Here is a 20,723-nt window from a genome sequence, read left to right on the forward strand (position 1 = left end):
TCTAGATCAGCAATTACCCCTTCAGGTAATACCATTCTGATAATGCTCAATCAGATGTGAGGTGTTTCTCAGGTAATTTGCTACTAAACATACTTTAAATAAAAAAGTCTGATTAATTGTGTTATTACAAAATTAACTTCATCCAATCCAAGATTTTCCTTGTAGTATCATCCTGAGGCGTCTGTATGCTTTCTTGCATAGAAGAGAAAGTGGTAGAGCTCAGCTCATTCTCTGGGTATTGCACGGGACCCACAGCCTGTCTTGCTTTTACTGTATGGTCCATAGTGACCAGTCATTGCTGATGTACTCCAGTATGGACAGTTTCAGTCGAAGTATTACAGGAGCTTAATTTCCATGGAAAAATATAGTGGATAATTGCTGAGCTAAGTAATAGTCTTGGTTATATAAAACTTAAATCCTTAAACCGAGTGTTTTTCTTTTTTTCCTTTAGTTTTTGCGCTCTTCAACTCAGATGACTTGGGGAGCCCTCTTTCGACATGAGATCCTATCCCGAGACCCTTTACTATTAGCAATAATACCAAAATATCTGCGTGCTTCTATGACTAACTTGGTCAAGGTATGCCGTGGGATCCTGAAGTGGAATGTAGGTGAATACACATCTTAAGACTTAGATGGCACCGCTGACAGCCCTGTGGTCACTGAGATCCTTTCCTTAGGCATATTAGTCTTTGATTCCTTAAAAAGAAAGCTCGTTATTATGTCTCCTCACTACTGTGTCTACTCTTTGATATTTGCGAGCACTTAGGTGCCAAGTGTTGAGCCGAGTGCTAGGAAGATGAGAGCAGTGACGGTGACCATAAAATGTGGCCACTGCTTTTCAGAAGCTAAAAGCAGAACGGAGGGTGGAGTCAGGGCGATGCCCAAAGGAAGTGAATATCTGACTCTCTGAAGGCCAAATGAGAGTCAGGAATGTGAATGAGAAGAAAGGGAGAGTGGAAGCAGGTTGCTCACTCCCTCAGTCGAGAGTTGCTTATGAACATGCGGAGGTCTCCTCAAGGCTCTTGGCAACTGACAGATACTTAGTCTTGATTTATAACATCGGAGAATGGGACCCCTTCAAGGATTCTCTTATTCCCTCAAGGGATTCAGGTAGCGCACTGTGTTCTAGATCTCTGCCGTCGTGGTCTTTGGTGCTTTTTGAATGAAACACAAAGTCCCATGCTTATTCCCAGGGTTCAACATTTAAGAAGACAAATAGTCTCAATTCTACTTATTGTTTGCTGTATTAGCACTTTATTTTGAGACATTTTTATACTCGAAGACCTTAAACTGATTTCAGAATTTAATTTTCCATAAGAAACTTGAAAGAGTATCAAATAAAAATGTTCTCTTTCTGCAACTCCCAGGACTATTCCAACTGGGAACAAATTGTGGACTTGGTGTAGACCAGAAGCAGTTATTTATCATAAAACCCTTAACTCATGTAAACCTTAGCTCTTCTTAAATAAAAGGTCTCTGAGCTCCTAAAATTGAAAACTCTTTCAGTGGGTCCATTTTCATTCCCTCCCCCAATTATCTTTCTGTTTCCAGATGGGCTTTCCTTCTAAAACTGACAGCCCTAGCTGTGAATACTCTCGATTTGATTTTGATAGCGATGAGGACTTCAATGCTTTCTTCAACTGTGAGTGAACTGGCCTGAAGTTTTTCCCAGCAGTCTCAGCATGGCATCTAGCATTGACTCATGGTGCATGAGCGGGGTTCTATGTTATAGAGCCCCAAGTCTGGATGTTGTTGTCATTGTTGTTTAGTCACCAGGTCGTGTGTCTGACTCTTTTGCGACCACATGGACTAGAGCCCGCCAGGCTTCTCTGTCCATGGGATTTCCCAGGCAAGAATACTGAAGTGGATTGCCATTTCCTTCTCCAGGGGATCTTCCCAACCCAGGGATCGAACCCATGTCTCCTGCTTGGCAGGTGGATTCGTTACCGCTTAGCCACCTGGGAAGTCCCCCCTCCCCAAGTATGGACAGCAGTCTGTTTAATCTCCAGTTACACATTGCAGAGGGCGCTGGGATTGCACTCATTCCAGGCTTGGTGTTCTCTTAAAACACATACATGCACACTTTCTTTGGACACTGATGTTTAGAGATGGTAACCATATGTAAGGCGCTTTGATTTTTTAAATATATTAGCATTAATACCATGTTACTTTGTAGGTCTTTTTTTCTAAAAGAGAGAAGGAAAGCTCACAATTCCTAATTCTGTTCTAGGTTTTCTATAGCTTGGTTCCACACCTCCTCTCCCCACCTTTTTTCAATAACAACTTTTCTGAGATCATTCATTAATCATACAGTTCACCCGTTTATAGTATACAATGCAGTGGAGGTTTTTTTGTGTATTTTCAGTTTTACAACCATAGTCCATGTTAAGACACTTTTTGATCTCACGAAACCCTGTAACCATTAGCAGTCATCTCCCGACCCTCGTATCCCTCTGGAAAACCACCCATTTATTTTTCTTTATTTAACCTATTCTGAACGTCTGATATAAATAGAATCATACAGTGTATTGTCTTGATAACTCCTGTCTTTCTCTTAGTGTAATATATTAACAATCTATATTGTAATGTTTATCAGTACTTTGATCATGTAATGTTTATCATTTCTTTTATTGCCAATAATATTTCATTATATGAGTATACCACATTTTATTGATCCGTTGATAGGCTGATAGATACTTGAGTTGTTTTCACTTCTTGGCTTTAAGAATCATGTTGTAACATTTATGTACAAGTTTTTAAGTTAACGTATATTTTTGTTTTTCTAGGGTATATACCTAGGAAGGGAATTACTAGATCATATGGTAATTCCATGTTTAATGTTTGAGGAATTGCCAGACCATTTTCTTCAGCAGCCATACCATTTTACATCTGTACCAACTTGATCTTTTAATTCCAACAGAAAGGGGAGTTTCTGTTTGGTTTGCCGCTTAGAGGATTTAGCTGGTGTGACAGCTTCTTAGAATTTATTTTGGAAAATTTTTAGATTTGTTAACAAAGCTTTAGTGAACATTTGTTAGGTTCTTTCTTCAAAACAGAATAATGAATAAACATTACCTAAGTATCTACAATACGCTGATCCTTGCTTCATGTCTTTCTCTTGGCAGCCTCTCGGGCCCAACAAGGAGAGGTAATAAGGTTAGCATGTCGTTTGGATCCCAAGACTAGCTTCCAGATGGCTGGGGAGTGGCTGAAGTATCAGCTCTCAACTTCTATTGACCCTGGCTCCATGAACTGTAAGACTTTTTTTGTTTGTTCCCCCCAAACATTAGTGAAGTATTTTATCCAAACTGCGTAGAAATAAACCTCTGAGCCCCATCTGTATCAATACATTATGATAGTAGTGTTCAGAAATAGCTTTGCTCACTGCCCACTCCCATCCTAGAGAGAGAGCCTTTTCATTGGAAGACACGGGCGGAGAAGACAGATGTAATGCAGATTCTAATTCTGTTTTAATTAGGGTAAAACCATGACCCTGTCAGTTTTGCCTTCATTTTTCTTTTCTAACAGAGTCAACCAGTTGTTTATTGTTCATTTTACTATTTTACCTCAGGCACTGTGTTAACAACATGTCCCAACCTAACTTTTTAAAGCTTTTCAACCAAGTTCTTGCATAGCATTTCTCTTAAACTGGAAAAGAATGGCCTGTTACGTTCAGCAGGAACAGTGCAGGGGTTTCCCATATTGCTCAACTCCTCTCCAAGTCTTTGGGAAATGTCACTTTATGTAAAATCAAAATAAGCCCCCTCGACCCGAAAGCGCAGGCCAGGTAACTTTTCTGAATCTTCTGTCTGTCATCTTATGAATGCATGCGGCGGGTGAGAGGGTTTTAAGGGAAGGGTTTAAGTCACTGCTTTGGAAAAGCTCCATGCTGTGATCAGTTAGCAAGTACACTAGTTACTTGACGTTCATGGGACATTCAGTTTTGTGTATTCGCAATTTATTCTGAAGGTCCCTGGTATCTATTAGTAGCTTCAGTATTCATGGAGGCCTGAACAGGTTGTGTAGCAAGATGAAGCTAGTAAATGTGAGCACTGTGCAGTAGCAGGAAAAGTAATTTGTGATTCCTTTGGCCTGTGCCGTGCTGTTTGAGTGATGTGCCTCGATGGTACTTGTGAATTTGGAGATGGGCACCATTATCTGCACACAGCCCTTATAGTTGTCATGAGACTGCTGGATGTGAAGCAGAGTTTCGTATATTTGTTATTAGTTCCTTGTTGGAGGGATTCCTTATGGTCTTAGATATCTTTATTTAGATTCCCATGGACAGATTATAAAGGGGAAGGAAGGGGAAATTAGTATTTCTCAATTGTCTAATTGGCCAGGCACTGGTTTCGATGATTATGTGTATATTCTCATTCAATAGTCAAACTGGTTTTGCAGACAAGGCTCACAGAGGTAAATCCGGATAGCTCATTTTTAGAGGTGGAGGCAGGATAAGGACCCCTTTCTGCTTTTCATCATTTTCTTTTCCCTGGCTGAGCAGGGTTAGATTATCCTGTTCCTTCAACTGTGAAATTACCTAGTGGTTTCTGAGGCCCCACTGGCTCGATGTCTTCTGTGATCCTATAGCGCTTGTGTGTGTGTATGTGTCTTTAAAATCCTGTTCCCCCACAGCTGGAACTGGAGAAAGCAGCCTCTGCTCCATATTCTCACCATCATTTGTGCAGTGGGAAGCCATGACCTTTTTTTTGGAAAGTGTGATCAACCAGATGTTTCGAACGCTAGACAAAGAAGTAAGTGCTTGTTTCCCATGCTGGTTGCATAATAATTTTGATCTTTTTAAAGCTGGTAGGGAGATGGGAAAATATGTGAATGTGCATCTCACAGAAGAGGAAACTGAGATTCAGAGAAGGTGAATAACGTATTCAAGGTCAAATAGTTAATAAATAGCAGAGTTGGGACCAGGTAGGTCTCTCTGACTCTTAAGCCCTGCAGGGTTTAGTGTTCATTTGTACATAATAAGATGAGCCTGATAGTACAGTGAACCACAAGCAGGATAACGATTACAGGGAGGACAGTGATAGAAGCCTTGAATCAGAAAATTTGGAGAGATAATTACCATTAGGATTTATGGTAATTACCTTTTCAGTTTATGGCAGATCGGCCAGAAATTCATGATGGCCGATCTGCGTCCCTCTTTGCTAAGTAATTTGATTAAGTAGATCTTGCTTTTCTATACTTCATGTCACCTATCACCCATCTCTTATAATGTTAAAGATAATTGTGTAATTATCTGGATAACAGCATATACTGTATTAATTACATTAATTAGATTAAAATAATTGGATCACTTGTTTGAGGGGTAATCATCTTAACCTGCTTCCCTGGTGGCTCAGAGATTAAAGCGTCTGCTTGCAATGCGGGAGACCTGGGTTCGATCCCTGGGTCAGGAAGATCCCCTGGAGAAGGAAATGGCAACCCACTCCAGTATTCTTGCCTGGAGAATCCCATGGACGGAGGAGCCTGGTAGGCTACAGTCCACAGGATCACAGAGTCGGACACGACTGAGCGGCTTCACTTCATCTTAACCTAGTGCATTCTAGGTTAGTTGTCGAAAGAATCTGAGTCCCTTGACGATAAGTGAGATTTATTGCTTTTTCACATAAATGGCATGTTAACAAATTAGATGTTAGGATCGTTGACTTCATCTGCTTTTACATCACTTCAATTAGAAATGATGGCTTTCTGAGTTTGTTCAGTTTTCAGTAGTAGGTGGTTGCAGCCCTAATAATGGTGGCATCATTTATGAAAATTTTAATAACATGGTGTAATGCTTAGATTGTTTTAAGGGTTAAGAAGCAGTATATAAAACATATTTGGCGGCCGTAATTATAGAGTGTGAAGGAAATTTAACAGAAGCGGTTTCAGTTCTTGCAACCTCCTTTAATGTCTGCATCCAGGAAATTCCTGTTACTGATGGAGTAGAGCTATTGCAGATGGTTCTGAACTTTGACACCAAGGACCCCCTCATCCTGTCCTGTGTCCTCACTAACGTCTCAGCACTGTTTCCATTTGTCACCTACAGACCAGAGTTCCTGCCCCAGGTCTTCTCTAAGGTAAACTCCCCCTCCTTTGTAAACTTTATTTTGCCATTTCTAAGCTAATTATTTTTGTAACTGTTTGTATAAATATATGAGATAAGCTAAAAAACAGTTGTTTATTCAATTATCAAATATTTACTCTGTACTTACGGTGGAGCAGGAACCATGCGAGAAGGAAAGCCTTGTCCATAAGCACCTCTGTTTGGAGAGAAAATGCACACAGACAGGCGTGGTGCCCCCGTGGCATCGCGGTTAGTAGACGCACACACTGGGGAACAGAGGAGAACCTGAAGGAGGAGGTGTCCGCATGTGCTGGCAGGTTGGGAGGAGATGTGTAAGAGGAAGGTTTCTGGGGTCCAGTTTAGGTGATCAGTGAGAATTGGAGTTCCACCTGAGTGAGAGTATTGGACCAGGAGGAGGGTAGGAGTAAGGAAAAGAAGGGGTGAGCTCTGTTTTGCAAGACTAGGTTTGAAGTATACATACAGTTTCTAGGTAGAGATGTGTCACACCGAATTGGCTATTTGAGATTAAGTCTAGACTCAGAGAATTAATGAGATAAAATTAAGGCATAGCCGTGATAGAAATGCCAACAGTATAGACAGTGTGTGTGCTTAGTCACTCAGTCGTGTCTGACTCCTCGCGACCCCATGGACTGCGGCCCACCAGGCTCCTCTGTCAATGGGGATTCTCCAGGCAAGAATATTGGAGAGGGTTGCCATGCTCTCCTCCACAGTGGAGATGAAGCCTTAGCAAAGGAGATGTATGTGGAGTTGGACATGGCCTTAAGCAGAGAATCCTGGTGATCACCATCGAGGGAGGAGCCCTCAAAGAAGAAGAAAGGGATGACCAGAGAGAAAATGTGTTACCAAGTCCAGGAGGACTTTAGACTTCAAAACAGACTCATTTGTTGCTGCAGAAATTCTCTAAGAATTGGAAAATGTCATTGAGTTCCTCGATCAGGCCTCTGTTAGAGCATTGCTCCATCACAGTGACTAGAGCAGCAGTTCCACCACAGTGGATTCAGTGGGGAGCTGTGAAATGGAATCAGGGAGCGTACACCACTCAACTTTTAATAAAAAGGGGAGCGATGTTACCCTGGCTGAGTGTTTGGGTGATGGCCTGGATTGTTCAGGGGTTCTGTGAACTTTTTATTTGTAAAATATTTGATGGCAAAATTACGACTATCAAGCCTCTTCCAGTTATCTGAGGAAGGGAACACCTGAGACTTTGTAAAGCCAGTTGAAAACTCTTTTGCTACCATATTACTCGCACTTTGGGGATTTTGTTGAAATTTTTGTAAGTATTATTTTTAAATACTTTATGCATTTGGTACTGATGAATGACCTTTTTTCTTTCCCTTAGCTGTTTTCATCTGTCACTTTTGAAATTGTTGAAGAAAGTAAGGTAAGACCATTCATTCAGCCTACAAATTATAACTTCTTAAGAACAAAAATGTAAATACCCAGCACTTAGTCTAGCTTTTTTCTATAAGCAAAAAGGGTTAATAAAGGCAGGAGACAGATAGTCATATAATGTGGTGTTGGGCACTAGAGACACTCTAGGGCAGGCAGTAAACGTGTGGGTTCATTCATGCTAAGTATGAATGTCATTTCATTATGTTCCTGTAGCTACGAAAGTTGTGTTTGCCTCTGAAGGAGATACTTACATGATTCTCTGCAGCATCTGTAAATTATATTTAAAGTGGCTCGAAGTTGATCAAATATCTCTTCCCAGGCTCCTAGGACCCGGGCGGTGAGGAATGTAAGGAGACACGCGTGTTCCTCCATCATCAAGATGTGTCGTGACTACCCCCAGCTTGTGCTGGTAAGCCCTGACTGTGGTCAAGGAGCCACTGACACATGCCCAGTTTGCGTACATTTCCCTGTAAATCCACCCCTAATTATACCTCACATAAGGGGAAAACTAGGAACTTTAGCTTTGCTAAGAAAAAGTATTAGTATATGTTTTCTGGACTTGGTGTCTTCTTCCTCTCATGCTTGTGGTGGTGGTGGTGATGTTTAGTCACTGAGTTGTATCCAACGCTTTGTGACTGGATGGACTATAGCCTGCCAGGCTCCTCTGTCCGTGGGGTTTCCCAGGCAGGAATACTGGAGTGGGTTGCCATTTCCTTCTCCAGGGCATCTTCCCGACCCAGGGATTGAACCTGTGTCTATTGCATGGTAGGCAGATTCTTTACCACTGCATCACCTGGGAGGCCCCTTCTCCTTCTTAGTGGAGTTAAATATGCAAACATATTATCTCAAAATGAATAGTTCTCTTCCGTATGGGAGTGTCCCTGTCATTGTACACCTCTTTACGCTACTATGTGATGTTCTTAACCACCTTGCCAAGTAGTATGCAAGTCTTGAGAGAAGCCAGGTGCAAACCCTAACCTTTTTTGGAGGGTTTCTATAAGAAGTTTAGCACTACTTCAGATAACAATTAACCAAAAATTTCTTCTCTGAATACACAGTAGTTATGTCTGTCTGTCAGTTTCTTTCCCTCTCCCCCCACCTTTTTATTTGCTTTATGTACTTATAAAGTATATGAAGAAGTGAAGTGAAGTCGCTCAGTCGTGTCCGACTCTTTGCGATCCCATGGACAGTGGACTGTAGCCTGCCAGGCTCCTCTATCCATGGGATTTTCCAGGCAACAATACTGGAGTGGGTTGCCATTTCCTTCTCCAGTGGATCTTCCCAACCCAGGGATCGAACCCGGGTCTCCCGCATTGTAGGCAGATGCTATATAAAACAAACTGATCTTTGTCCATAGTTCAGTCGCTCAGTTGTGTCCTACTCCTTGCAACCCCATGAACCGCAGCACACCAGGCCTCCCTGTCCATCACCAACTCCCGGAGTTCACTCAAACTCATGTCCATTGAGTCAGTGATGCCATCCAACCATCTCATCCTCTGTCGTCCCCTTCTCCTCCTGCCCTCAGTCTTTCCCAGCATCAGGGTCTTTTCCAGTGAGTCAGCTCTTCACATCAGGTGGCCAAAGTATTGGAGTTTCAGCTTCAACATCAGTCCTTCTGATGAACACACGGGACTGATCTCCTTTATGATGGACTGGTTGGATCTCCTTGCAGTCCAAGGGATCCTCAAGAGTCTTCTCCAACACCACAGTTCAAAAGCATCGATTTCTTTGGTGCTCAGCTTTCTCACATCCATACATGACCACTGGAAAAACCATAGTCTTGACTAGATGGACCTTTGTTGACAAAGTAATGTCTGTGCTTTTGAATATGCTATCTAGGTTGGTCATAACTTTCCTTCCAAGGAGTAAGCGTCTTTTAATTTCATGGCTGCAGTCACCATCTGCAGTGATTTTGGAACTCAAAAATATAAAGTCTCTCACTGTTTCCACTGTTTCCCATCTATTTCCCATGAAGTGATGGGACCGGATGCCATGATCTTAGTTTTCTGAATGTTGAGCTTTAAGCCAACTTTTTTACTCTCCTCTTTCACTTTCATCAAGAGGCTGTTTAGTTCCTCTTCAGTTTCTGCCATAAGGGTGGTGTCATCTGCATATCTGAGGTTATTGATATTTCTCCCGGCAATCTTGATTCCAGCTTGTGCTTCTTCCAGCCCAGCGTTTCTCATGATGTACTCTGCGTATAAGTTAAATAAGCGGGGTGACAATATACAGCCTTGACGTACTCCTTTTCCTATTTGGAACCAGTCTGTTGTTCCATGTCCAGTTCTAACTGTTGCTTCCTGACCTGCATACAGGTTTCTCAAGAGGTAGGTCAGGTGGTCTAGTATTCCCATCTCTTTCAGAATTTTCCACAGTTTATTGTGATCCACACAGTCAAAGGCTTTGGCCTAGTCAATAAAGCAGAAATAGATGTTTTTCTGGAACTCTCTTGCTTTTTCCATGATCCAGCGGATGTAGGCAATTTGATCTCTGGTTCCTCTGCCTTTTCTAAAACCAGCTTGAACATCTGGAAGTTCATGGTTCATGTATTGCTGAAGCCTGGCTTGGAGAATTTTGAGCATTACTTTACTAGCGTGTGAGATGAGTGCAATTGTGCAGTAGTTTGAACATTCTTTGGCATTGCCTTTCTTTGGGATTGGAATGAAAACTGGCCTTTCCAGTCCTGTGGCCACTCCTGAGTTTTCCAATTTTGCTGACGTATTGAGTGCAGCACTTTCACAGCATCATCTTTCAGGATTTGAAACAGCTCCACTGGAATTCCATCACCTCCACTAGCTTTGTTCGTAGTGATGCTTCCTAAGGCCCACTTGACTTTGCATTCCAGGAGGTCTGGCTCTAGGTGAATGATCACACCATTGTGATTATCTGGGTCATGAAGGTCTTTTTTGTACAGTTCTTCTGTGTATTCTTGCCACCTCTTCTTAATATCTTCTGCTTCTATTAGGTTCATACCATTTCTGTCCTTTATCAAGCCCGTCTTTGCATGAAGTGTTCCCTTGGTATGTCTGATTTTCTTGAAGAGATCTCTAGTCTTTCCCATTTTATTGTTTTCCTCTATTTCTTTGCATTAATTGCTGAGGAAGGCTTTCTTATCTCTTCTTCCTATTCTTTGGAACTCTGCATTCAAATGGGTATACTTTCCTTTTCTTTGTCCATGAAGATACTATCAAAGTTAATATGGAAAAAAAAAGAGAGAGAGAGATGGTTTTCCTAGTTACAGACGAGGAAAGCACAGTTCCCCAAATACTGAAGCCTACATTGCCTTGCCTGTTCAGGCAACAGAAGAGTGTTGTAATTTAGTTATCAAGTGACAGTCTTACTGGCCTGACTATTTTGGGAGTGTCTTTGTCCTCATTTTACCTTCCTTGAGTGACCCACACTCACTGAGAATCAGACTTTTACCACCTCTGGGTTTTTCTCCCTGTGATATACAGCCCAGTTTCGACATGCTGTACAACCACGTGAAGCAGCTCCTTTCCAACGAGCTGCTCCTGACACAGATGGAGAAGTGTGCCCTCATGGAAGCCCTAGTTCTCATCAGCAACCAGTTCAAGAACTATGAGCGTCAGAAGGTGTTCCTCGAGGAGCTGATGGCACCTGTAGCCAGCATTTGGCTTTCTGAAAACATGCACAGGTAGAGGAGAGCCTTTGCGCTTGACCTTCACTGCATTTGAGCACCCACGCTTCAAGAGCTGAGCCTGGGGTCGGGCATAGGATATGGAGGTGTCAGGCAGCGGTACGCTGCAATGTGTGTCATGGCTTGTTCATTCTCTTTGCTCCTGGTTACCTGAGGATGTCTAAAGGCAGTCTTGGAGTGGAGTGCTGAAAATACCACCTTGCTCTGCAGAGGTAGCAGAACAGAGAGGAAATGAATAAAGATCGATAGGGTGGGGCAGGAGGCCCCGGAGGGAGGTCTGCTGTGGTGTCAGGCTGCAGCCCCAGCACATGTAAAGAAGTGGGAATAGCTGGTGGGGGCCGTGCAAGTAGGAGCTGCACGGATGCCCTCTGTGCCCACACAGCATCTTCAAGTTTGCATCCTCTGTGATTCCTCAAGTGTCACTGGTCACATTTAGAAGGCGGAAGAGAATTGTAGTAAATCCTCACATGACAGCTGACAATGAACATGATTAGACTCCTCTCACTGTAACAACTGCTCTTTGGGGTTCAGGTAATCCAGCTTATCATCTCTTGAGGAAGTAACTGTCCTTGGTTAGAATCACGGTGTAACTTGTCTTTCCCCTGCCAACCTGTAGAGTGCTCTCAGATGTCGATGCTTTTATTGCCTACGTGGGCGCCGATCGGAAAAACTGTGACCCGGGCCTGGAGGATCCCTGTGGCTTAAACCGAGCACGAGTAAGTAAGCTTCTCCTGGGAGTGGGAAGGTATGTTAGCCTTGGATAGAGGTAGGGTATTGTCATTCATCCAGGTTTGAGGAGATTTTTTGTATACGACTGAAAAATCTGGGAGCCTCCGCTTCCCTGAATGTCTCCTTTCTTTTCTTTGGTCTTGAATTCTTGAGTTAGTTCTCACAACAGAGCTGGTGGTCTTTTTATGAAGCCGTTATTTTGATTTTAAGGATATCTAAGTAGCTCAGAGGACTAAAGGTGTAATGAGGAAGCAGGTCAGAACTTCGTCAGCAGAGTGGGTTCTCCGTGCCTTTGCTCACTGGCATGTAAAGTCTTGGGCTTCCCAGGTGATACAGTGGTACAGAATCCACCTGCCAATGCAGGAGACACAAGTTCAGTCCTTGGGTCGGGAAGATCCCTTGGAGAAGGAAATGGAAACCCATTCCAGTATTCTTGCCCAAAAAGTTCTGTGGACAGAGAAGCCTGGCGGGCTATAGTCTGTGGGGTTGCAAAGAATTGGACATGACTGAGCACAAAAACACAACACAGCGTAAAGTCCTAAATGATGGCCTGACTTGCAAACCTGAGATTTTCCAGTTCTTTGCTTTTCAAATGAGCATTGTTCTTGGCTCCATTATGGCAAAAAATCTTATTAGTTAACCTGGCAAGTTGTCAGTTGATGGAAAGTACTATGAGTGAGGATTAAGGCAAACCTATGAAGGCCTAAACTCAAGGGTGCAAGACCAACTCAAAACCAATATGAAATGTTGTTAGGGTAAACAGTTTTGAAGCATGTCCAGCCTACCGCCATTCCACCCTGAATGTGCCGAGTCTCGTCTGAAGCATGTCCAGGCCACCTTTGGGTCCTCAGGAGGGTCACCACAGCCTCTAGGACATCCTTGTGAAAGGGACGCTTCTGGAACCTACCACTGGTCTTGAAGATGGCATTGAATGGGTCCCTTTTGGACTTGACCTTAAAGAAAGAAACAAGAATGGTGGGGGCTGGGGAGCATCTTTCCTTCTCTCCAACTTTTGTGTCACTTTCCCCATAATCTTGCAAAGATCTAATAGCACTGTGGTCTTTTCTTCCCCTTTTATGTTTACTTCTCATGTTCTGTTTTTCTGTAGATGAGCTTTTGTGTTTATAGCATCCTGGGTGTTATGAAACGAACTTGCTGGCCCACTGACCTAGAAGAGGCCAAAGCTGGGGGATTTGTGGTGGCTTATACGCCCACTGGGAACCCAATATTCCGTAACCCCTGCACAGAACAGATCCTGAAACTTCTTGACAATTTGCTTGCCCTTATAAGGTGAGTCAGACTAAGGGTTTTTCTCTGTTATATTTAAGACTCTTTACCTGACAAATCTCCAAAGCTTAATTTGTTTATATTTTTTCAGACCATTTGGTGGTAAATGAGAGATTAAGTCTTGGTTCTTTCTGGAAGGGCTTTTCTTTTTTAAAAATAACATTGGCTCTCCCTTGTCTAAGTCCTGCATTCCAAGTGAACATCCATGGGTTCTAATCTCAAAATGGCTTTTCTCATTTTGAGCACCCCCTGAGTTCTTTTACTTCTTTAAACTTCATTCCCTACCAAGTTTTCTTTAGTCTAAAATGTTGCCGCTAAGGGAATTGTTCATTGGGAGCAGGACAGTTGCTTTCTGTAGTGGTGCTTTTCTGGGTTAGATGTTCACATGAGCTCATCTGGATTTATTAGTAGTGACTATGCTCTCAACTGGACCAGTCATGCCAAAGGAACACATGGCATCTCTTCCACAGCAGGGTCCTCAGTTTTTATTTCTCAAAGCTGAGTCCTCAGACCAGCAGCATCAGGAGTCACCTGAGAGCTTGGTTAAAATGTAGAATTAGGGTTTCACCCCAGACACACAAAATCTAGACTTACTGATTACTTGATATATGTTTGATGATCCAGGAATAGATAGTCTCTTCAGTGCAAGAAAGCTTCTGGAGAGAAGCAGTTCTTACTGACCAAAGCAAAATGTGATTGCTTTTTTACATCTTATAGTGTTTCTGAGTTCAGGTGAGAGCTCTGTTCCACTGCGTTTTGGCCTCTTACCCTGTGGTGTAAGACCACAGGCACAATTGGGCAGACCAAATCACTCATGTCTTAGGGATGCTCTGCTGGCAACAGAATCCAAGGTTTTAGGTTAATGCTGACCAAATTGGAGGGCTGGAGTGTCTGAACAAGTTGTCATTGTGGACATGTCTGTGGAAATAGATAATATTTTGTTCTGATTTCAAAAGGAGAAAAGAGATTTCAAAGAAGTATGGCTTGCAAGTTGAGAGGGTAATAGAATATTTAGTCAAGGAAAGGTTTGTTACCATATATATGTTTCTAAGACCAGAAGCATCTTCTATAGCTTAGAGAAATAAGAAAGTGATGAAGTCAGGTGGCAGGAGACTCACTGACTTTTTAGGCCTGTGGCCAGAGTCCCTGTGGTAGGAACCTAGACTTGAAAATAGGGTGCACCCCTGGTCAGGCAAGGAGACAAGACAGTTGTCAGAGAGTTCAATGCTTTTGGAAAATCCCAAAGTCAATCAAAAGGTATTTTGAAAAATGTTGACTGTAGTTACGAAGTAGTGAGATTCCTTGAGAAGTGTGCCACTGGCGCTGTTAAAAGTTTTGCCTTATTTTTGTAATAAATTTTATCTTGAAGTATCATGTTAATGGTACAGATACACATAAGAAAAGGACACGAATTGTGAGTGCAGGCAGAGGAATTTTGACAAATTGGACACCTCCATGTAATCAGCACCTACATCAATAAACAACCTTACCCAGTGCCTCTCAGTCCTTCCCTGCCCCTCAAGGGTGACCACTGTTCCGACTTCTAACTAACACTTTATCTGGTTTGGGGAGCTTTAATAAATGGAGTCAGAAGCATGCAGTCTTTGTGTTTTGGCTTCTCTTGCTCAGTATCATGTTATCGCGTATAGTTGTGGCTTGTCCGTTTCCATGGCTGGTGTGGTATTCCATTGTGTGAGTATGCTCTAACTCATTGATCCACTTAGTGTTGGTGGACTTTTGGGTAGTTTCCAGCATTTTTTTTTTATTACAAAGAATGTAATAAATCTTTTTTTTTTATTACAAAGAACATTTATTACTATTAATGTTCTTAAAAATGTCTTTTTGTGTTGGGTAGGAATAGAATCCTACATATAGGAATGGACTTCCTGGTTTATAAGGTGTGCGTATTTTCAGCTTTCATAGAGTGAATCAAATAGTTTTCAAAAGTTGTACTAATTTACATTTCTGCCAGTTTCTGTATTAACTCCTTGTTAGAAAATTCCTGTTTTAATTCCTTATCAACTGATAATCAAAGGTGTTAGAGCCGCACTGTCTAGTGTGGTAGCCATTAGCCACATAGCTGGCAGCTGAGCACTTAAAACATGGCTTGTCTGAATTGAGATAAACACACCACATTTCAGAAATTTAGTACATAAAGAATTTAAATAGCTCATTAATTTTTATATTGCAAACACTGAAATGATGTTCTTTTTATGTGTCAGGTTAAATAACAATATAATTAATTTAAGCTATTTATTTTCACTTTTCAAGTTTGGCTGGCTAGAAAATTTTAAATGGCTTACGTGACTTACATTTTATTTCCACTGGACAGTGTTGTTCTTAGTGAGTTGGATGGAAGATAGATGTGGGGGATAGAATTTTCTGGTTCTCAAAAGGTTCATTATCATTCGCTATCTGTTAGAATAACAACTTTTCTGATAAACTTGAAGTTTGTTACATTGTTTCCATATATCTGCAGTGTTTTATTGAAATCTTTGTATGTGGGAAGCCCTGGTTAGCCTAGTGATTATACTTTTTTGTTTGTTTGATATATGTATATATTTTGAAATGTTACCACAGTAGATTTAGTTACCTTCATCACCTCAGGTGGTTACACGTTTTTTACCCCTCTGTGATCTCTTTTGTAAGATCTCTCTTTCAAACACATAACACAGCATTGTTAGCTGTGGTCGCTGTGTGTATATATCGCCTCTGCAGAGCATGCTCATCTTTTTAATGGAAGTTTGTGCCTGCGACCACCTTCACCCATTTTCCCCACCCCCGTCTCTGTCTGGCACCCATCAAACTGGCTCTGTTTCTTTGTGTTTGGGTTTTTTGATTCCATATGTAATATCATACTCTATTTGTCTTTTAGTGTCTGGTGTATTTCATGTACATAATGCCCTCAAGGTCCATCATGTTCCAGAGAGCAAGATTTTCTCCTCTGTTGTGGCTGAATAATATACACCTGTGGTATGATGGCTACATTCTTAGCTGATGATGATAAGAATATTTCAGATAGGTACAGATCATGCACAACTTAAAATTTTTATTGCTTGTCTTTTTCTTTGCCAAACAGTGATTAGTTCCTCTTAATAGTGGAAGCATAGTGCTCTAACTTGCACGTGTGTCAGGAAAGGCGGTATTTTAGGAATCTGACTATTACTAGGGCTTGTTGGACACCCTGCTTATGAACACCTGATCTGGAGTCAGAGATACCAGAGCAGTATGTACTGAGTCCTTCTTCCACTGCATGTGAGTTAGAAGTGCAGTACCGTGGTGCCACCTCCTTAGTGAGAAGTCGTTCAACTTAAAAAAATATATCAGCATAGTATACCATATTAATAGAAAAAGGGGGCGACCCAGTTGATCATCTTAGTTGACATAGAAAAGGCATTTGACAAAATCCAACACCCTGTCAACAGTGTTGTTTTGCAACAGCAAACTAGGACTAGAAGGAAACTTTCTCAACATGAAAATGATTTTTACAAAAAATCCATAGCTTACATTAACACTCAGTGGTGAAAGATATAAAGCTTTTCCTCTGTCATCAGGAACATGAGAAGGATGTCCACTTTCACCACTGTTGTTTAACATTGTGTACTAGAAGCAGATAAGAAATAGAAATAAAGGTGTCCAAATTGGAAAAGAAGCAAAACTATCTCTATGCACAAATGATGATTCTCCCATTTCATGGAAGATCCCCCAAAAAACACCAAAAAAAAAACCAAAACAAAACAAAAACTACTATTGCCAATAAATAAATTCAGCCAAGTTATAGAATACAAGATCAACATACAAAAATCAGTTGTGTTTTTATACACCAGCAATGAAGGATCCCCAAAGGAAATTAAGAACTTGATTACATTTGTAATAGCATTCAGAAGAATAAAGTATCTAGGAATAAATTTAACCAAGGGATATGAAAGACATATTCTGAAAACTAAAAACCATTCCTGGAATTAAAGATGACCTAAAGGGAAAGGCACCCTGTATTCATGGATTGGAAGACTCAAGTTCATTAAGATGGAATATTACCCAAAGCAATCTGAATGTTGAATGCAGTCCCTATTGAAATTCCAACAGTGGAATTCCCTGGCAGTCCAGTGGTCAGGACTGCATCCCCTCTACTGCAGGGGGCACAGGTTTGATCTCTGGTCAGGGAAATAAGGTCCCCCAGGCTGAATGGCAAACAAACAAATTTCCAACAGTGTTTTGTTTTGCAGAAAGCTGATCCTCAGATTCATATGGAATTGCAAGGAGCCCCCAAAAGCCAAAACAGTTTTGAAAAAGAAACACCAAATTGGGAGACTCAGATGTCTCAATTTCAAAACTTATTGCAGAGCTAGAGAAGTCAAAATAGTTTGTAACTGAGAAAGGATAGTGATGGTGCTTTAGTCACCAAGTTGTATCCGACTGATTCTTCGATGCTATGGACTGTATCCCGCCAGGCTCCCCTGTCCATGGGATTTTCCAGGCAAGAATACTGGAGTGGGTTGCCATTTCCCCCTCCAGGGGATCTTCCCAACACAGAGATTTAACGTGCATCTCCTGCTCAGCAGGCCTATTTACCATTGAGCCACCTGAGAAGCCCACTGAGCAGGGTAGACATATAGAAACAGATAATCTCATGAAAATTCGCAAAAGGCTTGAATAGACATGTCTCTGCTGCTGCTGCTGCTAAGTCGTTTCAGTCGTGTCCAACTCTGTGCGACCCCGTAGACAGCAGCCCACCAGGCTCCCCTGTCCCTGGGATTCTCCAGGCAAGAACACTGGAGTGGGTTGCCATTTAGACATGTCTCTAAAGAAGATATACAACGGCCAATATGGCCATGAAAAGATGCTGAACGTCTTTAATCATTCAGTTCAGTTCAGTCGTTCAGTTGTGTCCGACTCTTTGCGACCCCATGAATCGCAGCACGCCAGGCCTCCCTGTCCATCACCAACTCCCGGAGTTCACTCAAACTCATATCCATCGAGTCGGTGATGCCATCCAGCCATCTCATCCTCCGTCGTCCCCTTCTCCTCCTGCCCCCAATCCCTCCCAGCATCAGAGTCTTTTCCAATGAGTCAACTCTTCGCATGAGGTGGCCAAAGTGCTGGAGTTTCAGCTTTAGCATCATTCCTTCCCAAGAAATCCCAGGGCTGATCTCCTTCAGAATGGACTGGTTGGATCTCCTTGCAGCCCAAGGGACTCTCAAGAGTCTTCTCCAACACCACAGTTCAAAAGCATCAATTCTTCGGTGCTCAGCCTTCTTCACAGTCCAACTCGCACATCCATACATGACCACAGGAAAAACCATAGTCTTGACTAGACAGACCTTTGTTGGCAAAGTAATGTCTCTGCTTTTGAATATGCTATCTAGGTTGGTCATAACTTTCCTTCCAAGGAGTAAGCGTCTTTTAATTTCATGGCTGCAGTCACCATCTGCAGTGATTTTGGAACTCAAAAATATAAAGTCTCTCACTGTTTCCACTGTTTCCCGTCTATTTCCCATGAAGTGATGGGACCAGATGCCATGATCTTAGTTTTCTCAATGTTGAGCTTTAAGCCAACTTTTTCACTCTCCTCTTTCACTTTCATCAAGAGGCTGTTTAGTTCCTCTTCAGTTTCTGCCATAAGGGTGGTGTCATCTGCATATCTGAGGTTATTGATATTTCTCCCGGCAAATTCAGCGTGTGCTTCTTCCAGCCCAGCGTTTCTTATGATGTACTCTGCATATAAGTTAAATAAGCAGGGTGACAATATACAGCCTTGACGTACTCCTTTTCCTATTTGGAACCAGTCTGTTGTTCCATGTCTAGTTCTAACTGTTGCTTCCTGACCTGCATATAGGTTTCTCAAGAGGCAGGTCAGGTGGTCTAGTATTCCCATCTCTTTCAGAATTTTCCACAGTTTGTTGTGATCCACACAGTCAAAGGCTTTAGTCATTAGGGAAATGCAAATCAAAACTAAAATAAAGAAACCTCACACCCATCAGGATGGCAACTATCCAAAAATCAGAAAATAAGTGTTAGGAAGGATGTGGAGAAATTGGGACTCTTTTACACTGTTGGTAGGAATGTAAAATAGTACAGCTGCTGTGGAAAACAGCTTGGCAGTTCCTCAAAAATTAAAAATAGTGGGAGTCCCTGGTGGTCTGCTCTCTGGTGGTTAGGACTCTCTGCTTCCACTGCAGGGGGGCCAGTTTCAATCCCTGATCAGAGAACTAAGATCCTGCAGTGCAGCACCCCCAAAAAAAAATTTAATTAAACAATTAAAAATTGGAAACAGAATTACCATATTAAGCAGCAATTCCAGCTCAAGGTATATAGTCAAAAGAATTAAAAATGGGTCGTAAAGAACTATTTATACGCCCATGTTCATAGCAGCATTACTCCCAATAGCTACATAAAATGTGGAAGCAACCAGAGTGTTCCATCAGTTGATGAGTAGGTAAGCAAAATGTGATCTTTACAATGGAATATCGTTCAGCCTTAAAAAGGAGGGAGTTTTTGCAACATGCTACAATATGGGTAAACCTTGACTTGATGCTAAGTGGAATAAGCCAGTCACAAAAACGCACTTTAAAGGAGTGTAGTGACGAATGCATGTGGTTAGGTTTTTTAAAAATTATTGAAGGTTTTCAAAGAATAAGCGTGGTCTAAAATAATCGTGTCCATCTTTTTAAAAGTTACCTATTTGTTTATCCATGTGGCTGTGTCGGGTCCTAGCCACAGCGTGTAGAATCTCCGTTGTGGCACACAGACTCTAGTTACGCTCAGGCTTAGTTGCTCCATCACATACGGGATGGAGCACATCACATCACATCACATCACATCGAACCCGGGTCCCCTGCAATGCACAATGGCTTCCTAACCACTGGACCACCAGGGAAGTCCCTCAGTGTTCCTCTTAAATATTTAATCTGCCTGGTCCATTTTATATTCTAGAATTTTCTGTACATTTGAAATTTTTATAATTAACCTTTGAAAGAAAAATAGATAGCTGTGCTCTCTGGCTATCGTGTTCAGGGGTGCCGTTGCTGTGGAAGACAGATCAGGTCCGTACTCTTAACAAAGATGATAACTATTCAGGTGAGTCATTTTTGGTGAGGAAGAAATGCTCACGTTAGGAATTGCAGATGCGCCTCTAGGAGGCTAAACAGCTGTCAGAACATTGTTGGGTCCACCCTGATGGATGAGAGACAAAAAATCCTAAAGATGGCGGTATATTACTACCTGCTGTCTGTTCCCGCCTGTGGTCCTGCACCACAGTGCCCCTGACATTTCATCCTTAGTCACTGGCAGTCTGAAAACAGAGCGCCCAGGCACTGTCTCAGATTTGAAAGAATTTTGTTTTCCAGCTTTAGACTGAGATGTTGTCCAGCTCTCTCAGAATTTGGTTCTTGTGGTTGATTGCTGTTAGGTGTTGTATACCATACAGATAAACTTAATAGCTTCAAGTCTAACCCCTTCTCCAGGGAAACATTTAAATTCTTCTGCCAAGAATAGTGCTGACAGGAAGATGTCTGTGTAGAAATGCAACATCATTGAATTGTAAGGTAAAATCCAGTCTTGCTTTCTGCAGCA

The 20,723-nt window shown here is 41.9% G+C and overlaps 1 protein-coding gene across 1 annotated transcript in view; it reads left to right on the top strand.

The window, feature by feature from the left end:
- XPO5 (exportin 5) overlaps positions 1-20,723 on the top strand; it is a 45,399-nt gene that overhangs the window by 14,396 nt on the left and 10,280 nt on the right. Inside the window, exons 11-20 of the mRNA XM_006069277.4 lie at positions 452-577; positions 1,552-1,642; positions 3,126-3,254; positions 4,636-4,754; positions 5,922-6,077; positions 7,425-7,466; positions 7,797-7,886; positions 10,933-11,132; positions 11,752-11,851; positions 12,973-13,154. Of these exons, the coding sequence (XP_006069339.1) occupies positions 452-577; positions 1,552-1,642; positions 3,126-3,254; positions 4,636-4,754; positions 5,922-6,077; positions 7,425-7,466; positions 7,797-7,886; positions 10,933-11,132; positions 11,752-11,851; positions 12,973-13,154 (1,235 nt within the window). The remainder of the gene's footprint in view (positions 1-451; positions 578-1,551; positions 1,643-3,125; positions 3,255-4,635; positions 4,755-5,921; positions 6,078-7,424; positions 7,467-7,796; positions 7,887-10,932; positions 11,133-11,751; positions 11,852-12,972; positions 13,155-20,723) is intronic.

This window comes from Bubalus bubalis, chromosome 2 (genome assembly GCF_019923935.1).
Source record: "Bubalus bubalis isolate 160015118507 breed Murrah chromosome 2, NDDB_SH_1, whole genome shotgun sequence".
NCBI lineage: Eukaryota > Metazoa > Chordata > Mammalia > Artiodactyla > Bovidae > Bubalus > Bubalus bubalis.